The 12,154-nt window shown below is 52.0% G+C and overlaps 7 protein-coding genes across 7 annotated transcripts; 4 read left to right on the top strand and 3 right to left on the bottom strand.

Moving 5' to 3' along the window:
• Positions 1–23: 23 nt before the first annotated feature.
• On the top strand, positions 24–569 carry BDR25DRAFT_351864 (uncharacterized protein; the record flags this gene model as incomplete). Its single annotated transcript, XM_033694928.1, has 5 exons — positions 24–103; positions 149–247; positions 304–335; positions 407–457; positions 493–569. The coding sequence occupies 5 exons, from the start codon at positions 24–26 to the stop codon at positions 567–569; spliced, it is 339 nt and encodes a 112-aa protein (XP_033551152.1).
• Positions 570–3,413: 2,844 nt separating this feature from the next.
• On the top strand, positions 3,414–4,865 carry BDR25DRAFT_301716 (uncharacterized protein). The gene is made up of 2 exons (XM_033689637.1): positions 3,414–3,945; positions 4,110–4,865. The coding sequence occupies exons 1-2, from the start codon at positions 3,747–3,749 to the stop codon at positions 4,589–4,591; spliced, it is 681 nt and encodes a 226-aa protein (XP_033551151.1). The 5' UTR covers positions 3,414–3,746; the 3' UTR covers positions 4,592–4,865.
• A 119-nt stretch (positions 4,866–4,984) lies between these two features.
• On the bottom strand, positions 4,985–6,442 carry BDR25DRAFT_281198 (BAR-domain-containing protein). Its single transcript, XM_033687872.1, has 3 exons — positions 6,178–6,442; positions 5,832–6,112; positions 4,985–5,772 (listed from the first exon to the last, which is right to left on the bottom strand). Exons 1-3 carry the CDS (start codon positions 6,285–6,287, stop codon positions 5,378–5,380), a joined length of 786 nt encoding a protein of 261 aa, XP_033551150.1. The 5' UTR covers positions 6,288–6,442; the 3' UTR covers positions 4,985–5,377.
• Positions 6,443–6,583: 141 nt separating this feature from the next.
• Positions 6,584–7,806, top strand: BDR25DRAFT_281197 (tryptophanyl-tRNA synthetase; the record flags this gene model as incomplete). Its single annotated transcript, XM_033687871.1, has 2 exons — positions 6,584–7,012; positions 7,072–7,806. The coding sequence occupies exons 1-2, from the start codon at positions 6,590–6,592 to the stop codon at positions 7,804–7,806; spliced, it is 1,158 nt and encodes a 385-aa protein (XP_033551149.1). The 5' UTR covers positions 6,584–6,589.
• A 644-nt stretch (positions 7,807–8,450) lies between these two features.
• On the bottom strand, positions 8,451–10,498 carry BDR25DRAFT_120809 (uncharacterized protein). Its single transcript, XM_033683703.1, has one exon. It carries the CDS (start codon positions 10,230–10,232, stop codon positions 8,580–8,582), a length of 1,653 nt encoding a protein of 550 aa, XP_033551148.1. The 5' UTR covers positions 10,233–10,498; the 3' UTR covers positions 8,451–8,579.
• Positions 10,499–10,645: 147 nt separating this feature from the next.
• On the top strand, positions 10,646–11,653 carry BDR25DRAFT_301713 (RING/U-box). The gene is made up of 4 exons (XM_033689636.1): positions 10,646–11,020; positions 11,084–11,162; positions 11,213–11,283; positions 11,336–11,653. The coding sequence occupies exons 1-4, from the start codon at positions 10,913–10,915 to the stop codon at positions 11,432–11,434; spliced, it is 357 nt and encodes a 118-aa protein (XP_033551147.1). The 5' UTR covers positions 10,646–10,912; the 3' UTR covers positions 11,435–11,653.
• Positions 11,654–11,689: 36 nt separating this feature from the next.
• Positions 11,690–12,099, bottom strand: BDR25DRAFT_215935 (microsomal signal peptidase 12 kDa subunit; the record flags this gene model as incomplete). Its single annotated transcript, XM_033684857.1, has 3 exons — positions 11,690–11,887; positions 11,936–11,995; positions 12,049–12,099. 3 exons carry the CDS (start codon positions 12,097–12,099, stop codon positions 11,690–11,692), a joined length of 309 nt encoding a protein of 102 aa, XP_033551146.1.
• Between the last annotated feature and the right edge of the window lie 55 nt (positions 12,100–12,154).

Raw genomic sequence — 12,154 nt, 5'->3', positions numbered from 1 at the left:
TGTGCTAGCCGCGTTGTGCTAGGATGAATTATCGCAATGCCTGTGAGTCCGTCTCTCTCAGAGCAACTCATTTAGTTCTGAGGGCTATCCGATTCTCTCGCGGGTCGCATCTCGAATGTTTTGATTGTTGCCTCATCCACGCCGACAGTCCTTTTTCTACCACAAAGGGCGCCTTCCTGGATCCAAGTGTACAAGTTGGACGCAATGATACGGCATACGGCGCAGCCCATTCCAAACCCTCTCTGATGTCATCTCTAAATTTACGTGGCTGTATGGAAATCGAATCCTTCGATCGACAACAAGCCCGGTGTTAAATGAGTGGATTGTTCAAAGCAGTGCAAAGAACTAGAGGAAGAGTAGGCTGCATGGTAAGCCTGAAGAATTCTGCGTCGGAAATGCAACACAGCCTATTATGAAAAGTCAGTGGAAACATGCCTGGCTTACAACACATCAGCAAGTGCAATGGAATATTAGCACGGCGGAATTAATCAGTCGAGCCTCTAGCTGGAATCACAGAAAAAATTTACAGGACGCAATCTTCTATCGTAAAATATCCTAGTCATGCATAACCCAACATTAGGAGTAGTAGTTAGAAATCCTAGTTAAGCCAGACAAAACTTCTCAGACGCTGGGCTATTAGCATGAAAGGTGTCCGATTAAACTAGAATCACGCAAGAACGCATTAGAAACCGTGTGCGCTAATAATTAACTGGCGTTAGAAGATTTTCGGGTATGCCCAAAGAGGGTTGATAGCGTGAAGAGATGTGGATGTTGACATTGACTCTGTTGACAGGGCGGTGACCTCAATCGGCGTTGTTTGAACGCACGAAAACGGAGTTAAACACGAAAGGATTAAAGGAGCTGTAGGTTTATAAGGGGTTCCTAAAGGAAGTTGGTTAATTGCAATATTCTTAATTATTGTTCTAGTAAGTCTTAATTTAACACAGCTGCTAACTTTCAGACACCAATCTTGAGCCCTACCATCTCTAGCAATGACTTCAGACGCACTAAGGGATGCTCTAAAAGCTTACAACTGATGTGAGAATACTCTGGACTTTGTTAAAAAAGTCTATTAAGCACCCTATCCGGCAATCAATCCTACCAAGCCTTCCCTGTCTGCTGCAGGCAAAACGGTTATCATCACCAGTGGCGCAATTAGCATTGGATATTCTATTGCAAGAAACTTTGCGGCTGCAAATGCTTCCACAATTATCTTGCTAGCTTAGCAGGCCTTAACCCAAGAAACTGCGTCCGCAGAGCTATCAAAGAGATACCCATCAACACAAGTCCTAATCTACGCCGTCGACATCTCCAGCCCCCAAGCTGTGACCTCGACATACATATCCGCGACCTCGACAGCCAAAACCACAGCATCGACATTCTCGTGCTCACCCCCTGGCCGCCATGCTCTCGATCCTCGACTCCGACCTCAGAGCATCCTTCGAAACAAATGTCTTCGGCAACCTCGAGTCCTTTAGCGTCCTGAGTTTGCTCTGAATATAAGAATTTCTCGACTCTAAGATGAAAATTGTATATTTCCCACCGAAGCAGCACTCATCATTCGCCCACACCATCCTGGATACTTGAACATCGAGTTTCCTCACTCTTGGACAATGGTACGTGAATTCGCATCTTTTTCGATGTCGTCGATTGATTTTATATCATGAGTCTATGTGGAAAAGCGAAGGTGACTTGGGGGTCCAGAGGTTCGCGGCATGTATGCAGGCAGGCGTATGGCCAAGGTGGGGTGTAGGCCTGAGCTTATTTGAGAGCAGCAACAACTGCGAGGATTGGATCTCGAACTTTTCGACAAATTCAGCTCTGACCAATACTTAAGAGAGATGAGGAATTAGGGGAGGGATGAAATACCAAAGCCGTGTGCATGCAATCCATACTGTTCCAAGATGAGAGATATAGACATCTTATGAACGCAAGCCAAATCGTAACGATCTTGTTAGATAGCGTATAAGTGAGCTATGTAAATAAATGGGGAGAGTAGATTCCCTTTAAGAATTCCTATCCATCAGCATCGATACAATGAAAATACCGGAAAGCGATGAAAACAATATCAGGCCTAGGCATCCCAGCTTGTTGAGAAACAAATATAGAAAGGAAATAAGGATGGTCAACCCACTCTCCGGCCGCCGACCTCGGCCTATTCATACCTTACTATATTGACTGGTCGACAGCCCCGTGCACTTTGAAGCATGATGATACTAAAGGCATGGAACCCTTCATTAGTCAGCCAAAAGCATAGTTAGTGGACCTACTATACTGCCAACATTTGCAGCATATCTAGCCGATAGGCTCAGAAATGTCGAGGATTCGGTAGCAACTGAAGCTGGGTGCTCAAAAGTGGGGTTTAAAGAAAGTGTGGTAGTATGTGAAGACTGTGACACAAGTCGCCGAAGATCGAATACTGGGCAGAAATCGCGGCTGTGTAGGATATTTGAGTATTAGCAAGCAATGCACTAGAATCCATATATACACCTTGAGCTAAACTCCATACTCCATTCTATGAGAAGGGGAGGTTTGGTTTACAAACTTCAAACAAGCCTTGGAAACATGGGAGACTTTCCTCTTCAATCCAACTGTATGCCTTGAACACATTCACATGCGTTGAACCACGTACGCAACGAACGCAACCCGGCCTGGGGCTAATTATGAATTATTTCCCAATGATTTAAGTTTCTCCATCACATGGGAGGTGTTTAAAGATGAATGAATGCAAACTCGGTAATGGGAATTGAGATCGACACCGGGCTGCATGGCGGCGTTTGAGGAAGACACGGATAGTGCAGATACGTGTGTTGAGGGGAGAGTTTGAAGGGTAGGGGGTTTACGGAGCACAATTTGCAAGGGGTACGTCAGGGCTAAGATGACCGAACCTTTCTCACTTATTGGCGGATGGCCGACTTCCGTGGAACCAGAGAGACAGCGTCGAAGACGGTGAATATGTTGTCCGGCATCGAAAGTGAAGAGGAGAGGCAGTCACAATTTACCTCCGCTTCTGCTTGCCGTGCAAAAACTCGTCGTGCCTCGTTAGTGTGACGGAGACTAATGTAGAGCAGAGGCTGTGTGAGGGGGAATGAAAGTGCAAATTTAATGATCTGATAGTGGGAGGAAGGAGAACCGGAAAGGGAAAGAATGAGCTGGCATTGAAGCTCAGGTGATTTCAATCTTAGGAAGTGAAGCGCTGCTTGAGACGAGAGGTTCCAGAATGTCTCCACGCTGTGGCCGTCCGAAAAGGTGCGTGATGTGGTTAATTCACGCCTCGCCATCACGAGACACGCATGGTTCGGGCTCGGATTCCGATGACCGGTACCGGGAAGGGGGTCTCAACAGCCAGAAAAGCACGAGGAAGAGAAGCGCAGAGGTATGAAGAAGCGATTCGGTGCCGCGGCCAGAACACGTCTGCCTGCAGGCAGCGAGTGAGAAGGGAGTGAAAAGGCGCTCGGAAAGTGCAAGCGGTGAATCAGGTTGCTTCCGATACGACTAGCATCGTGCGTCCGTGCACGGGCTCGGGCAGGGGCGGTCGGCATGGATCCGTCAGCCTCCCAACATGAAGCCGCTTCGCCTTCTCCCCTCTCCTGCTCTCCTGCTCTCTAACATATACAACATACAACCTTGAACGACTCCAGAAACCTCTCAAAGGCACAGCTCTGCCAGCTCTGCCAGCTCTATCCTCTCTTCCCCCCTCCCCCAACGACGCTCCTTCCCGCCCAACCTCGGCTCGCGCGTGCACCATGGACTCGGCAGGCCGGCTGCTCATGAACGAGTTCAAGACGCTGAGCAAGGAGACATGGACCAACATCGAGCTGATCAACGAGAACGTCTTCGAGTGGAGCGTGGCCCTCATCGTGCTTAACCCGGACTCGCTCTACTATGGCGGCTATTTCAAGGCCAAGATGACATTTCCGCACAACTACCCCTACAGTCCGCCTGGTACTTAATCCCCGCCTCTTCTTCTGCTTCTCCTGCTTCCTCTCCTGCCTCCTCTCCTGCTTCTGCTTCCTCTTCTGCTTCTGCTTCTCCTGATTCCTCTCCTGCTTCCAGTTCCTCTCCTGCTTCTGCTCCTGCTTCTTCTCCCGCTAATGGGCTCCGAACAGACTTCAAATTTCTGCGCCCGCTGTACCACCCCAACATCTACCCCGACGGCCGGCTCTGCATTTCGATCCTGCATGCGCCAGGCGAGGACGAAATGTCGGGCGAGTCGGCCGCCGAACGCTGGTCACCCGTGCAGCGCGTCGAAACCGTCCTCATCTCGGTCCTGTCCCTCCTCGACGACGCCGAAGTATCGTCGCCCGCCAATGTTGACGCCGGCGTCATGCTGCGTAACAAGCCCGACCAGTACAAGGACATGGTGAAGCGGGACCTCGAGACCAGCAAGCAGGACATCCCCGCTGGCTTCGTCATGCCCACGCACGAGAGCGCCTTCCAGACCAAGAAAGACGACGGCGATTTCGACATGAGCTGGGAAGACAGCGACGAGGAGAGCTTTGGCGGCTCCGACTCAGACATGGAAGACGGGGAAATGGATTCAGACTTTGGGGAGGAAGAGGAGGAAGATGAAGAGGAGGATGAGGAGTAATCTTCCGCTCTATATATTTCCGCTTTCAGCGAGATCCCCCATCATTGAGCGCGCGGCGTCTGGTCTGTCTGTTTTGTTCTTGGTCAGGGTCCGGGGGTACCAAGGGGTCGGTCCGGAGATGGAGTTTCAGATCCTGCCTCATGCCTGCATTTGAATTGGCGTTCATGGAGCACAGGAGTCAAGAAGAGCATGCTTTCAGGAATTGCAGAGTTATCCCCTCAGTTCTATTTCCCCCTCTCGCGGGTTTACTTCCTCTTGTCCTGGCATTTAGCACTTCTTTTTTTTTTTTTCCCAAAGTACCTAGCACTTTTGCAGGCAATTTCAGGCTCGCGCTGCGATCACATGTTTCCGAGTTGTCCATGGATCGAAGCGATGCATCTCCGCCGGGCTGAAAGGATATTGGTATCCTGACAGACCAGTGCATGGCTAGCTACTCTGCTCAATCCATCTTGATAGACAGCCCTTCCATACTGAAATCTGAGTGCATCACCACCCGTTTCAAGGATTGTGGATTGTGTGTTGCCTTCCCGCATCTTGACGGGCTGTTTTCTAGTTCCTAACAAGCCGTTATAACCTCATGCTCGCATCCTATGCATAACCCGACCAAAGTTGACACCTAAAAGCTAATCGCATCCAGCTAGAACCCTAGTCTTTGTGTTTTGGAAAGAAATAGTCCCGCGATCGGAGGTATTAAATCAACATGTCTTGCCCACCCACAGGCCCACATGAAAATTTGCAGACAGACAGACAGAGAAACAGATAGACAGACAAACAAGGCTATCCCGCTCAAACCGTCCCCGCAATACTCAAATCGCGGATCTCCTGCAACACCTCCTCAACCCTCGCGTCTAGCTCGCCCTGAGCGTACTGATCCCTCGTGTTCGCATCCAAATACTGCTGCACCTGCGCCATTCGTGAATACGCTTCTGCACAGAACCGCAACTGAATCTTCACCAGGGCTTCAAAGCTCGGGTCGAGGTAGGGAACACGGAGGTCGATGAGCTGGGGCAGCTCGGTGGTCAGGGTTTCGTTGAGTTGGTCGTAGGCAGCTTTGGCGAGCTGTTCGTCTTTTTCGGCGCGTGGAAGCTTGGTAACGTCTTTGTCGGGCTTGTCGGTCAATTTTTTGACCTGGGCGCGCATCCGGTCATAGTCCATTTGTTTGTGCTCGCGTTTGGTTATGCCTGGAAGAACATCATGATAAGCGGAAGGGGTATTCGAGGGGGTATGGGGGGGAACCGACAAGAGTTGATGTCAGGGAAGTAGCTGCAGAAGCGCTGGATTGGATCCAGGACGGTTGTTCTGTACGGGCCGTCTAACGCCTTTATCGTCTCGGCATCCAAATCGGTAACAGCCTGCTTGTAGCTCCGGCTCACGCCGTCCTTTGTGCCCGCGTCGCCGTAGAAGGCGTCTATCGTTTCGGCAATGCGCATCTGCGAGGCTGTCATAGCGCGGAGAGAGTCTAGGTAGCCCTTGGCTTCTTTCTGGAGCTTGTTGGCTGCGGTTTCCATAGTGCGGTAGCGACTGGGGGGGTGATCATTAGTATTAGTGTTAAGGCGAGAAAAGCAGCAGATAAAAGGCGAACGCACCGCTGCTCGGTTTCAAAGTCGCGGTCGTTGGTACGTTCGACTTGGCCCGTCTTCATGAGGACCTGCGTGGTTGCGCGGTTCACTCCCTTCTTGAAGCCCGTCCACGACATGGCGGCGGCGGGGATGGATGGTCAGCAGAGGTGGTGTTCTGAAGGTGAGAATAATGGTGTATGGCGGCAGGTGTGTAGGCGGTGGTGGTGGTGGTGGTGGTGGTGGTTGTGGTGGAGTGCGAAGAGCGAATGGGGACGGATGCGTGAGTGCAGGTCGACGTTCACTGTTGGTTGCGGTTAGGTGGGCTGCTCCTTCCAACAGGTTGGGCATGACTGCGCCACAATGACGAAGCACACACGCCAGGCCCGAGCGGAGCTTTCCCCTTGTGGCTCGACCAAATCACACGCAACCTTCGCTTTCAATGCTGTTCCTCCTGCGGCAGGCTCGTTGCAGAGCCGCAACCCCACGGCGACTGTCCAATTCCCCTGCACGGTATTTGCAAACGGCAAGAGTTATCTTTTCTGGTATCCAGCCCACCGGTGTCCCGCACCTCGGAAACTATCTTGGGGCCCTGCGGCAATGGGTCACGCTGCAGGACGCAGCCGCTCCAGATGAAACTCTTTTGTACGCAATTGTAGACTTGCATGCCATTACCCTCAAGCAAGACCCCGCCCAGTTGCGGCAATGGCGGCGAGAGATGCTGGCGAGTCTGCTCGCCGTGGGCCTTGATCCCAAAAGATCAATTATCTTCTGCCAATCCGATGTACCCCAGCATGCAGAGTTGATGTGGATTCTAAGCTGCAATGCTTCCATGGGCTATTTATCGCGCATGACACAGTGGAAGGTACCTCGCATTTCCGCCGTTGCAGGCGTCACCAATTCTCCCAACTCACCCTTTGCCAGAGTAAACTCTCCCTCCCCGCAACAGCTTCACCCCTGGACCTCGCCCCTCCCCGCTCCCCCTCTGCCCCCTCCCTCCCCTCTCTCAAACTAGGCCTCTTCTCGTACCCTGTCCTCCAAGCCGCCGACATCCTCCTCTACCGCACTACCCACGTCCCTGTTGGCGAGGACCAATCCCAACACCTCGAATTCGCCCGCGAAGTCGCCAACAGCTTCAACCACATATTCTCTCCGACCACTCCACTTCTCATACCCCCAGAAACCATATTGTCACCCGCTAAGAGAATTATGAGCCTCACTAAGCCCACCAAGAAAATGTCCAAAAGCGATCCCGACATTAAAAGCCGAATTCTCATCACCGACTCCAAAGATGTAATTTCTAAGAAGCTAAAATCCTCCTTGACAGACTCCCTCGACGGGATTTCCTACAATCACTCCACCCGCCCCGGGGTATCTAATTTAATCGATATCATGTACTACCTAGATGAATCCATTGCTTCATCGCCCGTCCAGCTATGCGCTGACTTTCAAAATATGTCTCTGAAAGCCTTGAAAGAGAAGGTAGCTGAGGCGGTTGATACGCAGATCCGAGACGTTCGAGAAAGATATGAGAGCGTCATGGGCGGAGATGCAGGGGCGTTGGCCGACGTTGGGGATGAAGGCGCGAGGAAGGCCGAGGAAAGAGCGAAGGAGACTATTGGGCGGGTTAGGAAGGTATTGGGGTTTACTTGGGATTAAACCATCGAGATCCCATGAAAAACTCGTAGACAATTACAACCCAGTATAGTATATACGCAGACAAGCCCACTAAAAGGGCAACTGGAGTTTCTTGCAAGTCCTCGTACGTTCTGTGTGAACCACCTAAACATGCATCACTGCAATCGGAACTGAAATTTAGACATTAATACTCCTTGCCAAAAGGCAAAGGCGAGTATCCTGTCCATTTATTTTATTGATTTTTATGCTATGTTCGTCTATGACGATGTAGTGTCATGCCTGGATCCCTTAGGATGGCAGAGAGTGAAAAGGGGTGTTCATGGCTTCAGACTGCCCACCACAAACCCCCGAGTGCATATGCCAAGAGGGCACCGAGGATATAGTCGCTGAATCAAGAAATCCACCACTTGGAAAGGTCGCGTAGACATGCTTCATGCAAGAACATCCCACGAAGCAATGCGACCGGACATCCAGTAAGCATTCACAAACCCATCCATTGCTCCACCCATGTCTTGGAGAAACCAAACCGAATCCCATACCATCATATGACCAAAACTGCCGTCCACCCTGACCATGAAATGCCGTCGCGGTCTATAAACGCCACTTCAACACCGAAAGAAAGAAAAATAGGGAAACAAAGAAATACTCTCGGTCTTAGGGCCCGAACATTATCGTAAAAGTAGACAGACCATACGCAAACTGAACATTGACAAAAGAAAGTACTACCTCAGTCATGAACCTGATCCAGATGGTCTAACCCGCAAGATATCAAAGTAGGAGGTCGGACTCCAAAACTACCGGACGCTATGAATAGCTTCAGGACCCGTCCTCAAGTTAAGTAATTGTTTGAGCTCCTCCTCTAAAGACAAAGGATTGGAAGACTTCGTAGAATGTTGTTTCGTCTGAACAGATGAAGGGATGAAAGGAATTGCTGTCTTCGACTTCGGAAGGGTTACAGAGTTTCCATTTAGGGATCCATTTTGATTCCCCTTAGCGTAAGGGTAGGAATCAGGACGAGGGTGATATGCGCGCCTCCCGGGCGTCCTCGTCTTGCGATGATTTGGCGGTTCCCTGAACGGTTCGATATGGGGCGCTGAGCCACGGCGTGGGCTGACTGGGCCAAGAACGTTATCCAAATAGTTACGAGACACAGTGTTCGCGTCCATTTTAGATGAGCTACTGAGAGCAGAGAATCCTCCTTGTAGCATAATTGGCGAATCGGCGGTGATTTCCGTACGGAGTCCAGAGTTACGCTTCGGGGGCTCCGTCTTTGCCGCTTTAAACAAGGGGGAAAGATTGCGGTTGCCATAGAAGAAGTCGGAAGACTCTTGATTTTGGGGGGCCGGAGTTGTGGGACCCGAGGCGCTGCGAAAAGACGACCTACCATCATAGAAAGGAGATGGGGTGTGATATCGGGATGATGGCGCTGAGGGGATGCGGTCCGCTGTTCGTGGGGGTGTAGATGCGACGGGCTTCTCTTGAGAAAGGTTAAGCCTGTCCAAGAGATCCTGGACAGCATTTGAGTTGCTGTTCGGAGAAGCAGGATGCTCGACTTGCGGGATTTTAGAAGGGGCGGCAACAGAACGATGTGCTACCAGTGAGACCGGAGGCGGGGAGATACGCGAGGCTTTACTCTCGCCATCCATCTCTATGGGAAACACGACGCTGAGAGAACTGTGAGAATCCTGTTTGATGTGCCGGCCTTCTCCGTTACGTGAAGGCTGGTTTGCAGAGTTTGAAAAGATTGCAGAAGCAGAACTATGATTAGCATTTCTGGCTCTCTCTTCTCGGTCAGCCCTGAAGAGCATATCAAGGGGAGAATTTTCTTGGTGCGTCGGAACTGGGATCGGGGCGCGAGAAGGCGAAGGTGGCAAGGGGGTTGGAGAGGGCGGTGAAGCGGAGCATTGGTCTGGGGGAGTAGAAAGGCCCGGCTGAGCTTGGCTCTTCGCCGGAACAGATTTGGAGAGAAACTTGGGAATTGGAAGCGAGGAAGGCGCTGGGGAGGCATGGAAAGTGGGTCCAGCATAGGCGCTCTGGGCTTTCGCAGGCGTTGCAGAAGGATTGTAGGGAGCGATTTCCGAATCGGTCAGGGAGGCAGGAGGGAGCGCTGTTGGCGAGAAGACCCGGTCCGAGGAAGGCTGCGAGTGCGTGTGCTTCTTTCCATTCCGGGGGCCTGTTGGGATTGACAGCTCTTCACTGGAGAATACAGCGCTGTCGGCCAATGCCGCGTCGTCGACGTTGACAGGCGGTGGGTTGGCGGACAACTCAGGACGGTTACCAGAAAGTTGCTGAGCATCCCCGTTATTTGCGTGGTTGCGGCGATTGCCTCTTGGACGCCGCGGGGCCTGGGTTCCTGCGTTGGGGGGGTGCACCTGGGTTGCGCTCTTTGAGTGTTGGTGCTTACCCCGAGGGGCTCTCGGAGACGGCGCGTTGTTGGAACTCGACATGTAGAGACTGTATATCGGCAGGAGGTTATGCGCTGTTGGCTATCTCGAGGGTCGTCGGCGGGCACCCTTGTTCCTTGGATGAGTCGTCGTGTATCGTGAAGAAAGAGATGTCGGGGCAGTGTGGCTGGGAGCGTAGTTGCGGGAGGCGATTGTAGGAGCGTTCGAGATTGAAGACTGCATATCCAGTCTCTGTTAGAGTAAAGATAGAAATATGGCGCTGGTGGAGAGAGTGATGGTGAGGATGGTGAGGGTGAGGTGGATCAGGGACAGCTGAGTGAGGAGCAGGAGAGCGGAGGTTGTTTGCAGGGCACAGCCTAATTCGGTGGCGCTTGACGAATGCAGCTAAGCCTGAATGGAGGAGAGACAAGGCTGAGCAGAGGGTGGATGCGGGAGGCTTGGCAATCATTCACTGACGCTTCTGGGACCTTGTGCGCTAGGCACCACCAGGGTACATTCTGGAAAGCTTGGGAGCCTTGCACATTCACTCACGCAGCTTCCCTTTCCACATCCACCCTTCTTAACGCCCTCCAAAGCTGCAGCCCCGCTCTTTCCAAACCAAGACACAGTCGGCGTCACCAACCTCGCCACTCGACTCGCAACACACACTCTCCTAAGTTCCCCGCAACCCCACGTTCTTGACCTTCAAGCTTCACGTCTTCACGCCTTCACATACCACAGTCATGGCCGACGTGCATATGGCCGATGCCCCGGCTGCCGCGAAGACAAAGATGGCAAAGGCGGGTGCAAGCGCAGACTCGGACGGCAAGAAGCGCTTCGAGGTAAAGAAGGTGAGGCAGACCCCCTGCTGAATGCGATGCCAAACTCCATGAGACTGGACTGACGATGCTCAGTGGAACGCGGTGGCCCTTTGGGCCTGGGACATTGTCGTCGACAACTGCGCTATCTGCCGTAACCACATCATGGATCTCTGTAGGTCTCTACTACAATTCTTCACACATGGCAACGCTGACGCAGCGCAGGCATAGAGTGTCAAGCAAATCAAGCATCGGCTACGAGTGAGGAGTGCACAGTCGCATGGGGCATCTGCAATGTAAGATAGGCCCTTCCGTAGTTGTATCTGCACTCCGCTAATGCTTTCACAGCACGCATTCCACTTCCACTGCATCTCGCGATGGCTCAAGACGCGACAAGTCTGCCCACTCGACAACCGCGATTGGGAATTCCAGAAATATGGTCGGTAATGGACTGACAGCTCGTCTGAGAGTCTATCGGTGGCGTCTCATTGGAAGTTAGGCGAACAAACTGCGAAAAGCCATCATTCAGTCTGTTCTGGATGCTTTTCGAAGGACACACACGGGAGGGTGATGGGCCATAGCATATGTCGCAAGGGTTTTCTCATTACTTTATAGGGCACCCATAAGGTCCAATAGATGGTCCCATGAATCCACGACTGAGCTCCAATCATTCCTTAGTTCTTTTGATGCCGGCGGTGCTGGCTATCCCACCTTCTTCCCATCCACATCAATATGCAGTCCCGAAACAGTCGCATGTGGTGACAGCCACGACTCCGGGTTCTTGTTGTACAAGGGCCACGGCGGAACAACAGCGAGAAAGGTGACGGCGGTGCCAGCGAGGCCGATGTAGAGTGTCAGCTTGATGTCCTGGGTCATGAATCCGATAAAGAAGGCAAATATCTAGAGTAGTGAGCATGCCAAACACCATTGAAGACTTGGGAGCCTTACCCCAGACGCACCCAGTAGCACGGTGGTGATCAACTCAGCAAGGCGCTGGCCTTCATAGTCCTGGGAATGTAAGCTACAACACTCTAGGATTGAGAGGGGGAGGGTAAACGCACAATCGGCGCCTCGACAATATCGCGCACTTGGTCGAGAAGCTGGTCCGCCATGGTGATGATCTGGCGTTGGTGTTCGAGGCTAGCGTTGGCTTCGTGCATACTGGAC

The sequence above is a fragment of the Lindgomyces ingoldianus genome, assembly GCF_010093535.1.
Source record: "Lindgomyces ingoldianus strain ATCC 200398 unplaced genomic scaffold BDR25scaffold_7, whole genome shotgun sequence".
Lineage (NCBI taxonomy): Eukaryota > Fungi > Ascomycota > Dothideomycetes > Pleosporales > Lindgomycetaceae > Lindgomyces > Lindgomyces ingoldianus.
Note: the sequence above shows the minus strand (reverse complement) of the source record. Positions and strands in the feature narration are given on the sequence as shown.

Coding starts and splice junctions, on each gene's coding strand:
- BDR25DRAFT_301716 (XM_033689637.1), top strand. CDS start 3,747: ATGGACTCGGCAGGCCGGCTGCTCATGAACGAGTTCAAGACGCTGAGC. Junction 3,946..4,109: donor CTACCCCTACAGTCCGCCTG/GTACTTAATCCC, acceptor GGCTCCGAACAG/ACTTCAAATTTCTGCGCCCG.
- BDR25DRAFT_281198 (XM_033687872.1), bottom strand. CDS start 6,287: ATGTCGTGGACGGGCTTCAAGAAGGGAGTGAACCGCGCAACCACGCAG. Junction 6,113..6,177: donor GACTTTGAAACCGAGCAGCG/GTGCGTTCGCCT, acceptor TCACCCCCCCAG/TCGCTACCGCACTATGGAAA. Junction 5,773..5,831: donor CTTCCCTGACATCAACTCTT/GTCGGTTCCCCC, acceptor ATGTTCTTCCAG/GCATAACCAAACGCGAGCAC.
- BDR25DRAFT_120809 (XM_033683703.1), bottom strand. CDS start 10,232: ATGTCGAGTTCCAACAACGCGCCGTCTCCGAGAGCCCCTCGGGGTAAG.
- BDR25DRAFT_301713 (XM_033689636.1), top strand. CDS start 10,913: ATGGCCGACGTGCATATGGCCGATGCCCCGGCTGCCGCGAAGACAAAG. Junction 11,163..11,212: donor TAACCACATCATGGATCTCT/GTAGGTCTCTAC, acceptor GACGCAGCGCAG/GCATAGAGTGTCAAGCAAAT. Junction 11,284..11,335: donor TCGCATGGGGCATCTGCAAT/GTAAGATAGGCC, acceptor ATGCTTTCACAG/CACGCATTCCACTTCCACTG.